The following is a 22,953-nucleotide window of genomic DNA, read 5'->3' as shown; positions in this document are numbered from 1 at the left end:
ACACATGATTTGGTAACATTCTGTAACTGACATTTTGCAGCAGAATTGCACGTAAATAATGGTTTTAATCAAGAAGTGTGGTAGTTCCTTTTCAGGTACATTGTACTTGATGATAAAGGATATTTATTTTACAAATTCCACAAGGAAGTCTTTTTTTTTTTTTTTTTTTTTTCAAATGCCAAAAACGATATTTGAGGTGGTGGGGAAACTTTTATTAAAACCCGATACATCCTCATCATCAGCAGTTTCTTTAGAAAGTGACTTCAGGTGTATCCTATATCTGACCAAGAGGTTGTTATGATAACAGAGGTAATGATACACATTGGATTTAGAGTTTTAATCGAATCATCTTTAACAACCTCTCCCTGATGGTTTCCAGAAACCAACAGAACTGGCACCAGAAGTTACCTCTGTTTTTACTTGCCTATCGCAATGCTTTCTAGGAGACTACTTGCTGTTCCCCATCGCAGATGCTTTTCGGTCATGACCTTCGTCTCCCTTGTGATGCACCTTCATTACATGAGGAGTAGATTCAAGACCTCCAAGCATAGTTTGAAGTAGTGCACAGTTTTTTGCGAGAGCAAGTCAGTTTCCTGACAGAGAAGATGAAGACTCGATACGATATGAGAGCTACAGACATCGATTGAATGTAGGTGACAAGGTATAGAACCAGTTCAATGGACAGGACCTTCTCATAAACTAGTCACTCTGGAATGGTCTTCACACAGTTCTCAATAAGCTGAATGGCATCGTATTTTGGATCTGTATGCCATCAAAGTCTAAGCCTTAAGTTGTTGATTACAAGTATAGACTCTTACAATGGCCATAGTATGTAATCCCCATAGTATATGTAATGTAAATGATATACTAAGCCTAGACGGTATAAGCTAAGCTAAAATTATCTAATTCAGTTAATGTTGCAGATTGCGCTGTTCCTTAATTTTCGAATTGGATTCGGCTTATTATTTTTTGCATACTGTTAGAGCAATTTTAATAAAAGTAAGCTTGAACTTTCGATTATGTCAAATAGAATTTCTGATATATATTTACTAATATGTAAAGGATCTACAAAACGAAAGTATGTTTTGAAATCCGAAATCTGTTTATCAATTTCACGCTGCTCTGTGGCAGGGGGGGAAGGAAGCGCGGCTCGCAATGAATTGGAAGTTGATCTGTCAGCACTATCCTTATCTTCAGGGCAGATGTTTTTATTTTATTTGGCTTATAATTCCTTACTAAATGTAGTATTTCATCTTGATGTACTCCGTCTTTCATATGATTTAAATCAAGTTCCTCGTCATTATAATTCGCTTCCGATAGTGAAGAAAGTGACAGAGAGGTTATTGAAAACGAAAACATTTCGATTGACAAATTAGTCGGTATTCTCGACACAGCAATTATAGGACTTGAACAGCAAAACTTTGTAACTAAACAAGAAATTATGTCTGTTTAACCCTTTCGTGGGCCGTGGGAAGATTACTTCAATCCTACATGTTCCTGGGAAATACACCTGTGGGAAGTGCAAAACCCACTATAATATATTGGCTTTGCTATTTAACGTTGGGAACTCTAATTCTCACTTCAGTATTGTGCTGCCATCTGTGTTCAATCGATTGAAAACAGAATTAACACATTTATTTTGAAAGTTCGAATGCGTTGTGTGAAATCTGTTTCACTGAGACGCCTGCTTTGATTGACATTTGCATTGCTATGCGATTCTGCTTCAAATGTAAGTAAAGCATTGTTTTTATTATAATAACGTTTTCTTATTTTGTATATTTCTGCTGTAACTATCTAATATTGAATAATTAATAATGGGTAAAAAGTGAAAATGCTATAGCATCATGTATAAAAGCCATGTGCAATAGGTATGTTGGAAAAATTAGAATATTTTTGAAAATACATTTGAAAATATCATTCAATTCTACTGAGAAAAAAAAGGATTATTTTGGCATGATTTTTACTGAGGAAATTTTACAGAATATTGTTGACGAAACAAACTCATATGCAAAGCAGACTAAGAAAAGGAAGAGATTGGGTCATACCACAAAAAAGACATTATCCTGAACTGGACAGAAATCACATCAGAAAAATTGAAAGCATGGGTAGGTATGCATATACTCATGGGTATACATCAATTGCCTGAACTGAAAAACTGGTGTAGCACAGACCCTATTCTCAATGTTCAATCAGTGGCAAGAATAATAATCGCAAAGAGGTTCAAAAAATAACTGAGACTTTACATGTAAACGATAACAGCACAAATCCATGTGGGCAATTTGCGTATGATAAACTCCTAAAGTCAGGCATCCTCTCACAACTCGATGATTCCATACCTAAAGTCTATGAACCTTTGTCAACATTATGAATAGATGAATGTACGATAGCTTTCAAAAGGAGAACTTCATTGAAGCAGTATATGCCAATGAAGCCTATAAAAAGAGGTTACAAGGTGTGGTGTTTAGCAGACTCTAAGACTGGATATATTCAAAAATTTGAAATTTATTGTGGAAAAGAAACTTCTGATAATAAGGATAAAATATCAAGCTTAGGGGAAACAGTAATAACTAAACTAAACGGAAAATGTGAAACAGACAGGTCATCTTATAGCCTATGATAACTATTTGACATCTTTTAGGCTTGCAAAAAAGTCTACTTATAAGTGGTCTATTTTCTGTGGGGACTGTGAGGCCGCAAAGGAAGGCTAATAACAAACTACAAAGAGGGGAATCAGTGTTCCTAGCTAAGGAAGAAGTTGCTGCAATAAAGTGGATGGACAAAAAGGCTGTTACATTGTTGAATACTGCACATAATTCAGCGATTATTACATCTGTAAATCGTACAAAAAGGATAGTACTAAAACAGAAGTACCTTTCCCTAAAGCTGTTGCCGTATATAACGATATCATGGTAGGGGTTGATTGTTTCGATCAAAGAAAAGAAAGGTACCAAATACGAAGAAGATCTGTAGAATGGTGGCATCATATTTTTTATTTTCTTATTGATCTTGGCATCGTAAATAGTTTTATACTGTGGTAAGGAAACAAGAGAAACAGAAGTTTAGACCAGCTAACATTCTGTATAGCATTAGCTCGTCAACTAATAGATGGATATTCCTCAAAAAAAGAAAGGCCATTCTGCTAGCTTCCAAGCAAAAAGGTGTTCAGTTCCAAATGATGTATGCTTAGTCAGTGTGGGAAATCATATGCCAAAGATGGTTTCCAACTATAGACGATATAAGAAATGTAGCACAAAGGCACAAGAAAAGAGGACCCGCTATATGTGTGCAGTATCTTAAGTACACTTGTGCATTGCAACATGTTTCTCATCTTTTTACGGCAAATAATCACATTTAAATTGAATTTTCTCTATGACCATAAAAGGTCCCGTGGGAAGTATACTTCCCACCCCTAAAATTTAAATGTAAACAAAAAATTTGGCAAAATAAAATATATTTCCTTAAATGCTATTGTTTAATTGATAATAAAACATAAAAAAATGGAAGAAATTCAAAAGAGAAATAAATGGCCCACGAAAGGGTTAATAGGATTAAAGAGAAAGTATTATCACATGAAACGAAGCAACTTAAACAACTTACATTGAAAGAAATGTTTAATAAAGTAAACAAAAAAATATTAATTTTTTTTGGTAAATTTTGATACCTTAAGTAAGATCATAATTGTTCTTTATTTCATAAATTATGGTTTCATATTTTTAATTTTGTAATTTCTGCATGCCATCTTACCAGATTTAAACTGATGATCAATAATCCGGAATTGCCGAAGTCCCGACGAGTTCGGATTAATGACTTTTGACTTTATACGTCTTCTTGGAATTCTGAGAAATTCGAAAGTACTAGAAATTCTTTAACGGCCTGAAGAAAACTATATAAAACGGAAGAGAGCATCAGTTCTCAATTTAGTTCAGAGTGTTTAGATATCTTTGTGTGAGCTTTGCTCTTTAGATGTGCTTTTCATTGCATTGTGTTTGATGCTCTTAGTAGTTTGAAGTGGTATCTACTGATTATTCTGTGCCATATTGAGAAGAGTTGCACAAAGACTTTTGTGAAAAGTTCAAGAATTATGTAGCCTTTCTTTTCGAAAAACAAATTTTATCAAGCTATCATCAGTTCTGTGTGCACTTGATCCATTACCAATCCATACACATGAGCAATATGTATTGATTTCATTAATGAATATTAATAAATACATGTATATAAGTATGCAGTAAAACTTTTTGTGACCTAGCAACCATTCTCTCTGTACCTGTTGTTTACCAATTTTAAAAAAATCCTTTAAATGCCCAAAACTTCAACAATTGCCCAAAAGGGCTATTTTAAATTTAATGTGATTTATCAGTAGAGATTATCCACGGAAATCCTATGTGGAATGGTTAAACATTTTATAGGATACTGAATGAATATACTCTATACATGGGAACAATATAGATCTTCTGCGTATTTTAAAATAAAAAAAAATATATATATATAGTGTAATTCTGTAAAAACATTTAATGTTTTTAATTAGGTGTGTTATGAATTAAATACATTTATATTTAAATCAATGAAATTAAAAATTAATATTCTTCAGAACTACATCTATTGATTTTACATAGCTTAGTTTGTTAATCAATAAAAGACTGATTAAATTTGAAACATGCATATCCTACATTTGGGCAAATGGTAACAAATTTGAATGAAAAGCATTTACTGCATTTAAAGTGTAAATATCTTGCACTTTGCGTAATGGCAAGAGACTGGAATGAAAAGTGAAATAATGCATTTACTGTAAATGATGCAGAATAATATTTTGAGACTATTAACTCTTTCGGGTCTAGTTTTTTATTTTGATATAATAATATTGTATAATTTATAGTCACTTTGGGAATATTCTATGATCATAATTCTGTCTTCACGTATCTGATCTACAAGTTCTAGTTAATTAATTATTTCTTAAAGGGTGCCCTAAAATGCTATTTTTAAATATGAAACTACAAATAATTGAAATTCATAAATGAAAATTATTCCATTACTTAATTTAATAATTTTTTGTATTTAAATTTCTTCCGGTTTTATAAGGGTCGTTTCTTGTGAAGGTCATTCAGCATGGCCAAAAATACTCATTACTTTTATGAATGAATTTCCATCATGTGTCTGCAAGATGATGTAGAAGCATTTGTAATGTGATTCTCCAAATTTCATTAGTTCCACAATTCAAATAGTAATTGCTTTATAACATAAAAATTCTGTATCTTTTAAATTTGAACATACATTAAAATGGCAGGAAGCACAATGATTAAAACAACAAACAGTTTGAGTGGTGTCATCAAAATAAATAACTAACTAAAATTGCTAGATTGCATACATCATGATCCATAATTATATGTATTTTCTTATTTTATTTGTGAGTTACTAATATAGTTAAAAAATGTGAAATTTTTGTATGATTTTAAAGTTTTTAACTGTTTTTGTCAAATGGATAATTTTTTTTAAAATATTAGAAATATTTTAAAGTCTTTTCAAAATGTTTGGATAGTTATATTATGCTGCATTCATTATGTTATGTTACATTATACTTTTATGCATTTATCATTCACATGACTTGACAAATGTACTACTGAGTATATTAAACATTTAATTCATTTTCCGCAAGCCTTGCAAGTAGCCAGTTAATAGAATGCTGCCATTCAGCAGAATATAAAAATCTTTAATTTATCTTTCATATTTAATCTATCTTAAGTGCTTAGCAAACTGAGTGATTTAAGAGCAAAAATGCACAGCTTACTAATTAAAATATATATGTGGAATATGCAAAAGTATGTGGTGAATAATTAAGCTGTAATATGTAACTTATAAACTCGTATATTTTTACATTATAGATTTTGTCCATGATTGAAGAAGCTTGTGGTACTCGAATGTATGAAGATAAAAAAGAAAATGCTCTGAAAAATTTAGAAAAGAAAGATTCACGTCTTCGAGAAATTAATACGGTAATAATTAAGATTGTTAAAAAAATCAGATTTATACTTTGAACCTTTTGTTTTGCAGTGTAATTGTTCTATTTTAAAAAATTTTAATTTAATTAACTTGGAGAAAATGGAGAGGTAGGAAAACTATAATGATTTTTTAAAACTTTATTCTTTATCTGTATTGGAATTTATAAGATCTCGTAAAAATTTTAGTGTAGTTTCATTAATAGCTAATTTCACAGCACATGTAAGATGATAGTAAATTATAAATCTACAAAATTGTCTATGATGGTATTGTTTTTACATCATGATTAGTGTAGCAATTTTATTATAGTGTGAATATCTGCAGATTTTGGTAAAATTTCCAGATATTTATGAATATCAATTTTTTAAACTATCAAGCATATTAATTAATTTCAGGTTTTTACTAATATTTTTTTTTTTTTTTTGAATTTTGTTTTATTGTTACATTATTTTTTATTTTGTGTATAGCCTTTAAAACTACTTATCAATAGAATTTAAGCAATAAATACTCTCGCCAAACAATTCTATTCCAGAATTCAAACTAGAAATTTGTATCTTAATTTATTACCTGTTAGTTTTGCTGGAATTTTGGAGTATAAAAATAGGCTATTTTCAAGAGTTGCATAAAATGATTTGTTGTTGTTCTTCAGTATTGACAAATACTTTCAAAGCAGAATAATTCCCCTATTTTAGAAATGAGTTTTTTAATGATTAAAATGTTCTAGGTAATGTATCTGACTGCTTTATTTTTAAATGGAAATCTTTAGTAGGTTTGATTGCTTTACCAGAATTCGATGGGTTGAAAATATGTAATATACTGCTATTTAGTTTCAAACTAAGTATTCTTATTTTTGGGTTATTTGCTTATTGTGGCCCAAAGAGATCCAAGGCCCATGGACGAAGTTCATATAGGAGGAGTGTCCTAGTTACTTTCTTGTAAGAGAAAAGTAAGATTATGAGAAATTTAGATGTTTTTCAAGGCCATCGTGCACACATGGTGAAATGGCATAATGCAGATAATCTGTGGGAATATTTCATAGATTAAATACAAGCTCATCTCGTATTTCAAAAGGTTTGTTTAATATTTCATCTGCAGAGAAACTTCAATTAGGAAAGCATTAAGGTAGAAAGAATATCATGTTTACAAAAATAATTAAATAGTTTTTCTTCAGCTTCATTTAAATGAAGCTGCTGTGTTTGGAAAACAGTTTTTAGTAGGACTGCCTGGCGCTTGTGTAACTAGTAGAATATTCTTTTAAATATAACTAGCAGGTTTTTTGGAAGAGGGAAGGGAGAAGTGTAATATAAATATTTGTCAGCCTTAAAATTATTCATATAAGTCACAAAATTTCATGATTTATCTTGGATCTGCTCTGTAAATTTTGCTCTTTTTCTTTGCAATAAAATTGCTACTTATGTATTAGTTCAGAATTAGAGATCTCTCCTTCCAATGAATCTGGTATATTTCTGATTTAGGACAAGACTGTGATAAAATTCTTCGTGCCTCTCCAATCAGTGTTCTGAGATTTACTTTAAAAAATTAATATAAATATTTAAGCTTTTATAGTTTCATGGAATAAAATGAGATACTATGTTAAGCCCTTCTATTAGAAAAAGGACAACATTTCTTTTAACAAAGCAGTTTGATAAATACATGGTGGTTCATATCATATCACTTCATTGCAAAATTATCAGCTAACAAGATATCTTAGTGTACAGAAGATAACCCCCTAATTGCACTATAGATGAACTTTTTAGGAACATCTCAGCACTCTCCAACTGATGATTTTGTAAAAATCATCACTATTTCATTATACAAAAAGAATTCAAATTTAAGAAGGCAACTTTACAATACTTTTATGTTATGTACATATTAAATGATAAAAAGAAAACTCTAAGCATAGTAAATAGTGTAAAATTGAGAAGTTACTAAGTAAATATTAAATCAAATTACAATTAGTAAATTATAATAGTAACTCTGCAAATTACTTATTATTGGGAAGTTACTAAGCAAATATTAAATCAGATTACAAATAGTAAATTATAATAATAACTTAGGAAATTAATAACTTAGGTTACATAAATGTACATGGAATATGTGAATATTGAATAAAATTTGCTGATTCAGTTAATTTTTCAGTTTGAAAGTTCAACGGGAATACATCAGTTTTACAAGTCTCTTAAATTCTCCTCTTTTAGTTTCCACCATATGTGATCCTACAAGACCATCACAATCTTTCAAGACTTAAATTATGTGACACAAATTCCACAAAATTCCACAGGAACTTAGATTTGGTTGCTTCTTCAAGTAAAACTACATCATCAACTTCAAGATTCTTAGTTTCAATAGATATTGAAGAAATGAGCATTTCTTATTGATTTTTCTGTGTTTTCTAAGTCTGTTTTATATTTTTTTGTTGCTGTTTTTGTTTCATTAAATTTTCTCATGTTAGAGAAATATTTCCAAGATCTCTGCAAAGTTGTATGAATACTCAGTTTTATGTCCAATCAGTAGAAAATGAGCTGGTGTAAGTATCCAATGTCTTGTATTAGAATCCTCCCCCCTTAAAAAAAAATTGAATTGTGTGAATAAATTTCAGCTCTTGTATTATAGTGGCAGATTTATTATGTAATATTAGATTTCTATTTTGAAACTTGAGCTTTTTTAGAGTTTCAAATCAAGAGTTTTGTTGTGTGAATCAAGTTAAGGCTTTGAAATGTTTTATTCACTCTAGCATTCCTTTATTAAGAGCAATCTTGGAAGATTTTTATTGAATAGAAAGCACATATTTTTATTGTATTGAGTGTTTTCTTTGAAATAAAATACTTGATATAACTTTTATGTCATATTTGAATTTCTAATTTATTGGAGGTGGGTGAAGAGACCACTAGATTATTTTCTGCAAGTTGATATGAACATTGGCTAAAAGTTTTTAAAACTTCATTTTGATACGCTGTTCAAGAATTTGCTGTTTGAGCAGTGTCTTTTTTTTTTTTTTTTTTTTTTTTTTTGCCAAGGGTATAAACAAGATTTATTAGGAGCTGAAGAATTAGGTGAGGATATGCTGTTCATTAGTCATGTTCCAGAAATTAAAAAACTAATCACTTTAAGCCAATTTTATGATGAGGAAAATATTAAGTTAATTCTAAACCAAGTAATTACTGATCAGCCAGAGAATCGTCTGAAGATGCAACTAAATAAGATTATGTAAAAAATCTAATCTTAAAGAGGTATAAATTTAACAGTGAAAAAATGATTTTATTGACATCAAAAGACTCTTGAAAAGTCTTGGAGAAATTATGATCATAAACTTTGCAGTTACTTTTTGGAGTGGATTGAAAATTTAGAATTTAAAACATTTGAGAACTGAAGGCCTTAATAATTACTGGGCAAATTAAATATCAGGTTCTAGTGGAGAGGAGCACATTTTCTTGACAAATAAGTAGCAAAGTAAGGGGATATTTTGACAAATGGATAAAATTAAAACTCCATATGAATTTGAGAATATTAAACAAAGCTGTAAGAAGGGCAATTCCTAAAAATGGGATTTAAAGCCTCAAGAATGTAATCAAAATGGAATCAGAATACAAGATAGCTATCACAGTAGATAACAATCCTAAAGAAATCTTGAAAGATTTAAATACTAAGCATTTAATTAAGAAAGAATTTACTAAAAAAATTCCTGAAAAAGAATTTGAAAAATGGAGGCACCCTTGTTGTTATGAATGTAGGTTCTACTCACATCTTTGACCTCAGTGGGACAAACTCCAGGAATTTTGCACCTGTAGCATGAAATGAAATTTCCAAAAACAGTTTTAAGGATATTATGGCTCAATACACCAGTCTAAGTAAAGTAAATCACTATATAATGTCCATACTTAGAGGTACAGGCACAGCTTTGGACTTAATTTGCGAAAAGTATGTAAAGCCTTCCTCGTACACAAGGAAAACCTTGCAGATATGAGCACCTCTGAAAGGACATCCAGTGTGCTTACTTTTGGCTGAGACAGAACTTGAATGTGAATTTGGTTATATAATAACAAAGGCTGCAGTCTTAAGAGATTCATTAGATCAAGTAAGGTACCTTTTAGGTAACAAAACTGCTGCATTATTTGAAGAAGCAAAATGAGATAATTTCAAATTCTTATCATAAATGCCATTCAGACTTGTGCTGAACAACCATTTCTAGAAGAAACGACAAATCTAGGTTCAATAAATGAGTTTAATTTTGAAACTGAACTTAGGGACAAAGACGTACTGACTGAAAATGAAATTTTGTCTCCTGTGGAATATGAACTATCTGAATTAGTTCTGATAAAAGCCTCTCCAGAAACATTTTTACTAGAACAAAAGGAAGGTATTGAATTGAAGACACTATATGAAGAAAGTAACCAAAAAATCTTGTAAAGGTACTTATATATTATCTCAATCAGAAACATCATAACTCAATATAGTAGCTTGAAGAGATACTCATATTTTAGCTACACTTGATGAACAGATTACCAAGGCTGTTGATAAACCGACGAAATCTAATCATTCTTGTATAAAAATATGTGAACCTACTCTTTTAAATAATGCAATTCTGCTCCTAAGAGATATGGAACTGACTGAAGTTATCCCTTTTACTAATACATTACCAACTGCAAATAATATAACTATTTTGTAAACATTTATCTCTCCTCTATCTGTATCTCTAGGTATAAATAAAGATATGCTGCTTCATAATGAAATGCAACTTTGATGAAATCCAACCCAGGTGGCAAAATATTTTATCATTATTTGAATGAGTATTATAAATTATGAAGATATGCTGGTCCAGAAATAAATTCCAAACTGAGAGCAGTAGTAGAAAGAAAAAGAAAATGAAAACAAGAGTGTAATCAGAATCTTTTTTTTTTTAAATTTTTATTTATTTATTTAAAAAAAAATTTTTTTTTAAAGAATCTGTTCATCTGTTCCTGATTTATTAAATGAAAAACAAACTGTAGCTTCATCAGCAAATGAGAACTTAAATGATAAGAAAAATTCGAGTAGCACAAAATCTTGGAAATGAAAACACAAAAGAAAAAGTTTATCACCAGTTAAGTTTAAATGATGCATCATTTAAACTGAACATTTGCCAAAGAAATCCTTCTTCTAATAAAAAGAACATTTTGAACTGCCTGTAATAGACAAATGATTTGCTTTATCTGCTGAAATTTTAGCTGCATATAGTAGTAATCCAAACAAGTTTAAAAGCAAAATAATATATTTCCAAAAAAATTATTCTTTAATGAATTCTAATTTAAAGGAACAAAACGTTTCCTGTGAGGGAAGGAGTTTAAGACTGTAAGGTCTTTGTATTGCTATGCTACCAAACTAAATATTGAGTGAGAAATGTAAAAGTCTTGTACTTAAGATGCTTGCTTCAAAATATTTTGAAGATCCTTGCAATGGAAATATTTTAGTTTTTGGCAAGTTTCAAAAATAATTACAGTTTGGCTGAACAGTTTTTGATGTCTGACCAAAATGGTGAATTTTCTTTAAAAACACTTCACTACAGTAATTAAATTTATCATCGTTGGATAAATTTTCATTTCAATATATTATATTTGAAACTGGTGCCAATCGGTATGATTGTCATCAAAATTTTCTCGTTAATGAGGGTAATTTAACAGACTTTCTCCCCCTCTGGTTTTTACAGATTTTTAGGTCATTACGATGTTTTGTGTGTATTTTGTTTAGCTTGTCTCAACTTACATGAGTCTCAACTTACACAGGGTTCGTAGCGGTCCTTACAAGTGCTTATAAGTCCTTATATTTGAAAATAAAATATAAAGGCCCTTATAGGTGCTTACTTTTTCTTTAAAGCCCTTATTGTTTTGTTTTTAGTGCTTACTTTTTGCTTATAGTGCTTTTTTTTTTAATCCGTTGTTTTTAATGAATGCACATTTTTTCCCCGTACCAAAGCCGAAACTAAGTAAACAACTTTTCTTCCTTATACGCAACGTCAGATGGTGAATCATACTCCCGGAAATTGCTTTCTCTGCATTAACGTAACCTATGGTGCGCTCGAGAGTACAGACAGGTGCACGTCGTTCTATTGGCCAAAGAATTGCAAAAAAGGTAGAAAATTCCGGTACATTCAGTATTATTTTCCTCCCACCGAAATACTACACACATTTGAATTTCTATCAATATTTTAATAATTTGCATATTCGTGTTTATTATGATCGTTATGCTTATATTATGAGCATATGTATGAATATTTATAATAATATAGTTGCAGTAACTGCTGAAGTATAGATAAATTTCCAAAAATGGGTGTGTTTTTACACAGATTAGCTTTCTAAGGAATAATATTCAGAATGGCTTAAATAAAAGGAAAGTAATCGAATAGTCAAAATAATTTCATTTTCTTTGCCAATACATTATACAGTACGGAGGTTGGGAGTTTCTCCACAAGATCTCTAATATTGAAGCAGCGGACTTTTTTTGTCACTGTCCAATCTGGATTGAATAGGACTAAAAGTTTTTGTGGTCTACCCAACTCAAATGAAGATTGATTCTATTCCGGAAATTTAATAGTCTGTTGAAAATTAAAGTTTTTTTCTTTTCCTTTATTTAGTTCTTTATTCTCCGAATACCGGAGGTGCTGATTCCGATTGTGTAATATCACATATGGAAGAATTACGCCGCACGTATTGCGCAATAACGTTTGCGGTATTTTGCATTGATAATTAATTTTGATGTTCAGTCTGAGATGTGTTCATGAACACTTAATCGAGTTTTACTGTGCTTTCTAAGCAGAATATTTCTCAGTTCCGTTGGTCTATTTTTATATGATGCACATATTGAAATGTCAAAATCATTTATTTAGCCTAAATTTAAATCTAAAGAACAGCTGCAGTCTCCCCCACTCCTCTTTTTCCAGTTACTATCCGGAATTTCCGAGTATGCGGGTTAGTTAAGCTTTTACTGTTAAAGGATGACTGAATGAAGCAATTTCCCGTCTTCTGATTTTAGAAATGTGCCTCTCTTTTACTTAAATTACTTTGCTTGGAATATATGTTAAGGAAAAACTGTTATGCAATGAAAATTTAGAAAATGTTCATAATTTTGATTTAAGTTAAATTATTTAAATATTAATATGAGTGGAAAAATAAATTGTATTTATTATAAGGTGCCAAATGAATACAATTAATATGGCTTATTATTATTTATTTTCTATATTTTCAACTGAAATATCATCACTAAATCTTGTAATATAGTTTAGTTCCGCATATTTTTTTTTCTCTCATTGTAAACTAATTCTGTAAATTGAACTGTCATTTCGAATTTTTTTAAAAAAAGTTAATTGTTTTCCATTGTTGAGGTAATGCTCATTCTCTTAATAAATATTGCATTGCTCATATTTTAAATTACAAGTCTAATTTTTCTTTTAAGGTTATGCAGTTGTGTATAATGTAATTAGACAGGTGCTTATTTTTTCCTTAAAATATGCTTGAAAAGTGCTTATAGGTGCTTATTTTTTTAACTAAAATGTGGCTATGAACCCTGTTACATGAGCAAATGATCAGTTTTTCAGTAATAATCATCACATTTAATAATTTCAGTTTCAATTTTTTAACATCTGTAATTCGATCGGGAATTTCAGAACATCTTCCTCTTAACTGCTTACATTTCAAATTTATTTGTTCTAATAGCCCTTTAAACTCTTCATCTGTATCATTTTCTAAAATTTTAATTTCTGTTTTAGAAATTAACCTTCTTGCATTATAACTAATTTCATAACAGTAAACAATAATAATTAAGTAATTAAAGCTTACCTTGTCACAGTGATCTAGGACTGTAATCCAAAGATAATTTTTAATCCAAATACTGCTGCACATCCATTTGAAACTTGTTTTACAGTTGTGTTTTGCTGTTGTTCTTTTGGCTAAACCTAACTGTGTCATTATGGAAGAAATTTTTCAAGGTCTTCTTCACCGTCGATTTTGCCTCCTTAGTTCAGCTAACATTTTATGATGATTAACCACTTCAGGCCTACAATTATAAAAATTTAGAGGAATCTTGATTTTTGATTTATTTATATTTCCAAAAATTTTAGACAGAAACATTACTCTAAATATATAAGATTAACCATAATTAATATCAATATAATAATTTTATAGTAGCTAAGTCTAATTTAAAATATTATGCAAAATTTAAATATAAATGAAACAGATAGTTTTTAGCCTTGTTTTGTTGCTTGTTACACATGTGTTTTTAATGCAAGTTGTTTAAGATAGATTTTATTCAGAAAAGTGTGCAGTCGTTAATAAGGACTTGTCGGGACTTCGGCGATTCTGGAGTATTGATTTTTTCGGATTATAGATCATCAGTTTAAATTTGGTAAGATGGCATGCAGAAATTATAACATTAAAAATATGAAACCGTAATTTATGAAATAAAGAACAATTATGATCTAAAGGGTATCAAAATTAAATAATAATAATAATAATAATAATAATAATAAAAAATAAATTATTTTAATATTTTACTTTATTAAACATTTCTTTCAATGTAAGTTGTTTAAGTTGCTTCGTTTTATGTGATAATACTTTCTCTTTAATTCTATTAACAGACATAATTTCTTGTTCAGTTACAAAGTTCCGCTGTTCAAGTCCTATAATTGCTGTGTCGAGAATACCAACTAATTTGTCAATTGAAATTTTTTCGTTTTCAATAACCACTGTGTCAATTTCTTCACTATTGCAAGCAAATTATAATGACGAGGAATTTGTTTTAAATCATATCAAAGACGGAGTACATAGAGATGAAATACTACATTTAGTAAAGAATTATAAGCCGAATAAAATAAAAACATCTGCCTTGAAGATAAGGATAGTGCTGACAGATCAACTTCCAGTTCATTGCTTGCCGTAACATCCCCTCCCCCTGCCACAGAGCAGCGTGAAATTGATAAACAGATTTCGGATTTCAAAACATACTTTTGTTTTGTAGAACCTTTACATATTAGTAAATATATATCGGAAATTCTATTTGACATAATCGAAAGTTCAAGCTTACTTTTATAAAATTGCTCTAACAGTGTGCAAAATATAATAAGCCGGATCCAATTCGAAGATTAAGGAACAACGCAATCTGCAACATTAACTGAAATAGATAGATAATTAGATAATTTTAGCTTATACCATCCATTTTACATTAAACGCGCATGCGTAAACGTATTATGCGCATGAAAGTTTGTAGATTTGAGGTCCAGATTATAGATCATTCCGGATTATGGGTGTCGGAATGAACGACTTTTGACTGTATTTGGTTAAATTAAATTATCTTTGTCGTTTTTGATAAAATAAATATTTATGAAACTTAGTAATCATTTAGAAATGCAATAATTTATATTCGTAGTTAATGTCTGTACTTGTGACACTTCAACTCAGTTCTACATATATATATATTGTTGATTTAAAGATAGTGGAAGTGTGTGTCAGGAAAATATAAAATAAAATAAAAGGACAGAAAGAATGCAGCAAAATAATGCTGAAATGATTCAAGAGAAGAAAACTGAGACCTAAATGGTTTTAAATTTAATTCAAAGTGGATTTTTTCTGGGTATTTGCATATGTATGTATGTATCTTGCATATCTCAACGATTAGCAGTAAAATGTTGAATTTTTGTATATGAGACTGCTATGACATATAGTTATGCACTTCTTTTTTTTATTGCAGTCAATAGAACCAAATATATATATATACACACACACACACATACCTTACCTGGCTTAAAAAGTCTGTACCCCGCCTTTATTTTCACAATCGTTGGCTGTAGTTGTATCCTTTCAGTAACAGAGGTGTTTTAAATGATGAAAATATTCATGTTTTGGCAGTGTCAATTTTTACAAAAAATTCACTTAAAAAAGATAATGAAATTAAAATTTTAATGTGGTCTCCTGATTCCTATATTCCTCATGATATGAAAGTTTTATGCACGTTATGAAAAAATAGCTCCTGTGTAATAAAAATTGACCAGGATATTTAATTTCAAAATTTGCATTTCCATTTGAACCTTTCTCACACTTTTTTCCTTGGGAAATACTTTTTGCACTTCCGGATACTACAGATGAAAACTTTTAATTTAAATATCGGAGTTTTTGAGTGCAAAAATGTTTATTGTGTGTTTTGACATAATAAACTTGTACATTTTGTGTTGTTTGTCTTTCTCTTAGAATTAAAGGCAGTATTATAGGTATTGTAGGATAAGTCTTTAATTTCAAACTTTTGTGAAACCCACCAGCGGCCAAGCGGTAAAGTTACTGAACATTAGTAGTTCAGTCTGAGGCATGAACCTCGCAAATGGGCTGGCTGCATGGGTGTTTTTGTGGTTTTCTCCGTGTGTATATGAGCCAGTTTCCCATAGAAAGTACTCCAATAAAGCATCCCTCTGCTTAGGCAGATAACCTTTGAGGCTTTGCCATAATTTAATAAACCAAACTAATCATTTTTTTAAAAAAAATTTTAAGTCCATTGCCTAGTTAATAATAATTTTATATATGATTCTTTTTATATAATTGTTCATATTTTATATTCATTTTATTGATTAATTTTATATATGGTTATACCTATTTTAAATAGCAGGTTTGTTAAAATATTTTTGGTAGCAATTCAGCCACACTAGCTGAATCTCCATCAGTGTTGCTATCATGGTTAAAATCTCTCTATGTTCAAGATTTGTTGTTTTTGATATCTTTAGTAATAATGTCTCAAATAAAATTTGAATTTTCAGAAATTTGTAATATCAGTACTACTAGAATTTATTTTAGAATCCTGGTAGTTTTATTTATTTTTTTTAGAAATGTTAAACTTTTCTATTGTAGCTGTTTATTTGTATATATCACAAATTTTATTATTATTTCTTGTTAACTTTTCATTTATTTATATTTAATATTAGTATGATTTTTTTTATCTGATCCAAATGGTTTTGTATTTGCAGTTACTGTATTCAATGTATTAAAGTTTTTTTTTTTTTGAAAGTGGGGTATGTGCATGAATTGACAATCGTATTTAAAACGGAAATTGAAATTTGAGATTTTTATTTGTAAAATACCTGAAATGCAATTATCTTCATATTTTGGCATTTTTTTAATAAATGGTTAACTTTTAAGTATAATTTTAAACTTTTTGAAATATGTATTATTCTGTAAGTGTTAGATTATTGATTTTTCAGAATCACTGTTTTGAAAAGTGATTTATATTTTTAAAGAAATTAAAATTATTTAATTTTCAGATGCTTAATGAGCACATTTGTCCTCAACTGGAGAAATTAAAGGCAGAACGCAAAGAATATAATGAGTACACTAAAGCTGTAAGAGAATATGAGCATTTGTCAAAAATATATATTGCATGGGATTATTTAAAAACAGAGGTAAGATTTTCTATAACCTTTGTTTTTTATTAATAGGAGTTTTAATCTACTTCAAATAATTCGGCAGAAATTTTTGTTTACTTAAACTTTTGGTATGAAGATAGAATTTTTTTATTGCTGAGCTTTAAATGGAAGGTTACAAACTATTAATATGTATTATTTAAGAAAATTGATTTATTTTAAATTTTATTTAAAATTAAGTAATTCCAGTTATATAAGGTGTTTTCAAAAGAATACCTGAACTCTGAAACACTACAATAACAAAACTAAAAAAGTTAAACCTTTTTGTAAAAATTAAATCAAGAATAGCATTTTTAAAGTGTATAAAATTATAAATATTCAATGTGGCCTCCACCAAAAAGATGGATTAGATTATGTTAATTGAAGAAATCATCCCTCACTTTTTTCAGCATGTTCTGTGTTACAGTTTGTGTTGCTGCAGTTATTTGTGTTTTACTTTCATTGATGTTTGCATGAATGGTGGAAAAAATACGTTATCTTTTATGTAGCTTTAAGGGAAAAAAATTCCAGGAAGTTAAATCAGAACTTCTTGGAAGTGTCTCATTAAGAGAGAAGTCATCATCTACTCCAAAACCAATCCACCACTGTGGCAATTTTTCATTTAAGTATTCACGAACAGACAAATGCCTAGAGTTGTGATGCTCCATTTTGCTGAAGTTTCCAGCTTCTTTAAACTGTGGAAACCAACGTACCTGAAGCAAATATAAGTAAGTAATGGCAGTAAGAGGATGCTTCAAAAATTTTGTTTTGTGATATAACAAAAAAAAAAAAAAAAAAAAAAAAAAAAAAGCTTTCGTGAATTGTGTTCCATTTCAGCAGCTGCATGAGGATTAGTCATGTGTGCCATTCAGATGGTATAGTGGTTAGTGATGCTGCACCAATGGGCACAGGTTTGAATTTCAGGAAAGACATGCATGTTTGCAAACATATAGCGTCTATTTGGAAAACGGGCATTCAGAATACATGGTTAGCCAAAAGTCCTCGCAAAAGCTTGATGGTAGGAAAAGAGAATTGCTAGAACCTTGTCCGCTCCTCAGGGTGTTCTCCCTCAAAATTAGGATAGAAGCTTAACATTTAGTAAGACTCGGCGATACCTAATATATCCCTACACGAATGCACAGGTGCCGACCTTCCTTCAACCCTTACGTATCACACATATGTGAGCATGATGTTGGTTGACTTTACTGTTAGTGTGAAACTTCCCTTATTAAATGAAAGCTTAAATATGAAGTAATCATCTATACCGAGATCATCAAGAACAAACTTGCAAAAATCAGTTTTTTGTTCTTTATTTTGGGTTCAGCAGAAATTCGACGGTAAGAAGTTTGTTGAATTTTTTATGCTGAATTTTACTGAATCTTTTTTGCTCAAGAATAGAAAAATTATTTTCATACCAAGGGATTAAATAAAAGAAAATTTCAGCCAAATTACATCTATACCAGCTGTAAATTATGCAGTTTGTAATTATGCAGTCATTTACTTTCTCGAAGCTTTCCATATGGTTGTACAAAGCATTTGCCTTTTCTGTTTCCTGGTCAAGTTAATATTTTTGGACTGTTAGTGAACATATGACAAATCCGTTCCATATTTTCTTCATACATGGCCATCCAGAACTCTTGTTTTTGAAAATGCACCGCTTTTCAGAAAACTGACGAAGCCAACATAAGATTTTTGGGAGGATGAATTGTGTATTTGCAATAAAATGCTCATTGAGCAGTCGTAACCAGACATGTATAGCAAATTCAGTTACACTGAATGCTTTTTGTTGCTTGATTATGATCTCGACTTACTAAATTAACTGCTATGGTTAGAATGATGTGCATGTGTAAGAACATTAACACCACATCTTGCTAACAGAATAGGGCTATTCTTTAACATTAAACTTTGGTGAATTGTGTTACATTTCAGCAGTTGTGGGAGGATTAGCCATGTGGGCTATATAGATGGTATAGTGGTTAGTAACACTGACGGCTGCACCGATGGGCACTGGTTTGAATTTCGAAGAAGACATGGATCTTTGTAAGCATACAGTGTCTGTGTGGTGGGCATTAAAAATGCATTTTGAGCTGAAAACTCAAGCTGAAAACCCTTGTGTTCACATAGGGTATTTTTTAAAATATATTTTTCATTTGAATCAAGTATAGAAATTTCTTAATTTTTCTTATACATGAAAATTTTAGTTTATATGAAAAAAAAATTAACTCAGTTTCAGTTTTTTAAAGGAAGAACATATTTAAATGATCATTTTATATTTATCATCAATGAAATTAATAAGAATCAGCTTCATTACAATATTTAAATTTAGAAATCTTTATTCTAATTTTTGATATTTTGTCTTGTATTCAATTTTAGTTGCTGTAAAAGGAATTGTTTTTAAATATTGAGCTTTATTTAGTAATTAATCATTAATTGATTCTCTATCTGACTATACTGTGATTTAACTTAACTCTGTAGGAATTAGTTAACAAATCTGGAGATGAGAAAAAGGAACTACAAAATAAGTTTGAACAACACAAGCAGTCAATTACTGAAATTAAGAAGAAGCTTGAAGAAGCTGATAAAAAAATTAGTGAAATAGAGATGAAGATGGATGAGGTAATATTAGTTTTAATTTTTGTACTCTGACATATTTTGGTCTGCAAAATAAAAGTAAAGGTGATTCATCTTTATGCTTAACTTTATGGTTTATTTTTATGTTAAACATTTGTCACAGATAGACCACTGAATTCTGAATTCCAGGGGGGATGCACTGTCTTTTGTATTAAAAATATAAGTTTAAATACTTTTCTGTTACAATTTTTTTTGCTAAAATTAGATCATAAAATGCAGACTTTATTGCTGCTACGTTTCAAACCACTGCAGAGTTTCTTTTAGGTATTGGATATACTACTAAGGCCCTGTTTGGTTAACACTTTATAAAATAAATTTTGAACTTTTTTTTGGGGGGGGGCTAGGAACTCTGAGGGAATCCTTGCAGATTGCTTAATATTTTATCAGGTAATTTCTTTGTTGCTTGTAAATTATAATTAAAATGATTGAGACTGATTATACAGTATTATTAAAATAAATGATAATTTTATATTTAATAAATACATGTATTATTTCTCCATAAATTCCTATTAGCTAATTAGAGCTGTCATTTAACAAGATAAATGACTGCAGTATAAAAAAATATTAAACATTATTAAGACTTACTCTTCTTGCAAGTTAGTTATGCTTTTTTCTATAGTTACTGAAGTGATATTCTTGACTTTGTTATTAATCATTCATATGTATATCATTTCAAATACACACAAAACCGTCTGCTTTAGATCTGTATAGACTTGCATTCATAATGAATTAGTTACATATACCCATGCTATCTAATTTTTTAAAATTTCTAAATGCTCTCTAATTTCTGATTAAAGATGTCTTCCCATAAGTCAGTGACACTACTGATGACCAGTGTTATCAAAAGTTTATTTTTGTCATTGATTGTAAATATTCTGAAACACATATAACATTGTATAACAAACGTCATTGGACACTTCACATTTTTAGACTTTTTTTTTTTTCCAGATTTCTTGAGAAATGCTTGATGAAGTGTTTTATAACTGTGTCCTTGTAAATACTACGCACTTATGCTTTCTACTGAAAATTTAGTTACAGGTGCATTTGCCAACAAAAATAAAATGATTTAGGAAAGAAAGAAAATATTTTTGATCAGCCTGAACAAAAACAGAAAAAAAGTAACTTGTTAATCATGGCTTTTAACTTAACTAATTTTTTCAAGTTTTGGCTTTTAATGAAGCTTAAAATTCATTGAAAGGAAATTCTCATTTTAAATCTAAAGTTTGAGTAATTTTATCTGAAATCCTAATGCTGTACTGTTTGAATTCCATTGAATATTTATGGGGATATTGACTAAGTTAACCTTTTATTCCATGTATCCATAGTAACTACTGAAGCAACAGTAAGGTGATATTACTCAAGCAGCTGAGATGTTAACTCAGAATCCCCATTCAGTGGAATAACAGGCTAACCTGTTATTCCACTGAATATCTATGCTGCTGCTAACTAATTAGGTTTTGAGAGACTAACCCTATTTATAAGACATATTTTGAACAACTTTCCATAAAATATATATTTATGCATGATATCCAAGAACTTCTAAAGGCCCATCCACACAAGTACGCTCGCAACGTAGTTAATGTAACTTTTTTGATGCCGGCGTAAATTCGTGTGACGCAGAAGACGTAAAACTGAGTTCACTCCTGTTCAGCTTTTTCGCCTGTGACGCGTGCGTATAGCCAATAGCCGACCGAGTTCTTATCACGTGTCATAATCAGAAAACCTTCTTGCTTACCCGTTTCAATATGGCGCCAAAACCACACAGAGATGAGTTTTTGCTTAGAAATATCATAACTGTATACAGCAATAAAATAATCAGGATTGTTCACGCCATCTGCAGATTTCTCAAACCGTATATATTGGTATAAATTTAAAATTCTCATTAAAGGGGAAAACTGTATATTTATAAAGCAATGATCTAACCAGTATATCCATATGCTTCACCTATTTAATAACACCGTAAGTAATAGGAACTTAAATAAATTACAGTTTCTACGATATCAAAGTTTCTGCCTCAAAATTCACCTTAATTATTATAAATATTGGCTTTATCATGTGTAATAAAAAGCTCTATAAATATCCCAATATTAAATACACCAAAAACTAACTTCAGCAATATAACAACTTCTAAAATAAAGCAGTTGACTGTGAAAGAGTATTCGATAAAATACAATTACGAAATTTTGGAGGAAAGTTACAACTTGTGTCATACAGCAATCATTTATTGAAGTTTAATTAAATTACCTTTACAGCGACTTATACTTGTTACATTATTTTCTACGAACACTGCTATCACAGATAGCTGAGTGGTCAGTACGCTGCTTTTTAAATGGAAAGGTGGCGAGTTCGAACCTCACCCGTAGATAGTATAGTATATAATTCAGTTAGCTTTTTTCATTTTGAAACGTGTTTCTTATATTTAATCATGAATCATTATATTCTTATATTACCTATTATAATTGTTTTCATTTCTTATTTTATTCATTATTATTATTTTTAATTTAGTTTAAAAATGTGCATTGCAAATAGAAATCCTTATGTAATAATATATTTGCATCTCTTTATCATATATCATCTATAAATTCTCTCTTTATTTTTACTTTATTGCATATTTTATCATGCACATAATTTCTCATAAACTGTCCAAAGTTTGGACCTCATTCTAAATTCGAAAATAAATAAAAAGAAAAGACTAAGGGAGGGGATGTTAAACAAATATGAAGTTGGTTTTATTATATGGTGGATGGTGTATATAAAGAGAATTAAGTAATTTAATTCTCCTTATATACTGTATTCCAAAATAATTTTATAAATCCTAATTTTCATACAGTATAGAATCTGCAAGTCTGTCAAACTGGTTGATACTCATCCTGAAGGGAGGGGAAGTCAATGCTTAGTTAGGTCCACAAAGAAAAATTAAAAAG

The 22,953-nt window shown here is 29.9% G+C and overlaps 1 protein-coding gene across 3 annotated transcripts in view; it reads left to right on the top strand.

Moving 5' to 3' along the window:
- The window catches only part of SMC2 (structural maintenance of chromosomes 2), a 169,523-nt gene that overhangs the window by 47,487 nt on the left and 99,083 nt on the right, over positions 1-22,953 (top strand). For all 3 annotated transcript variants that reach the window (XM_085824803.1, XM_085824802.1, XM_085824804.1), the window contains 3 exons: positions 5,877-5,987; positions 17,261-17,398; positions 19,874-20,014. In XM_085824803.1, the coding sequence (XP_085680929.1) occupies positions 5,877-5,987; positions 17,261-17,398; positions 19,874-20,014 (390 nt within the window). The remainder of the gene's footprint in view (positions 1-5,876; positions 5,988-17,260; positions 17,399-19,873; positions 20,015-22,953) is intronic.

This window comes from Stegodyphus dumicola, chromosome 10 (genome assembly GCF_044657685.1).
Source record: "Stegodyphus dumicola isolate Sdum_Otavi_A_Nest chromosome 10, ASM4465768v1".
Taxonomy (NCBI): Eukaryota; Metazoa; Arthropoda; class Arachnida; order Araneae; family Eresidae; genus Stegodyphus; species Stegodyphus dumicola.
The sequence above is the reverse complement of the archived record's forward strand: the minus strand, read 5'-3'. Positions and strand labels throughout refer to the sequence as shown.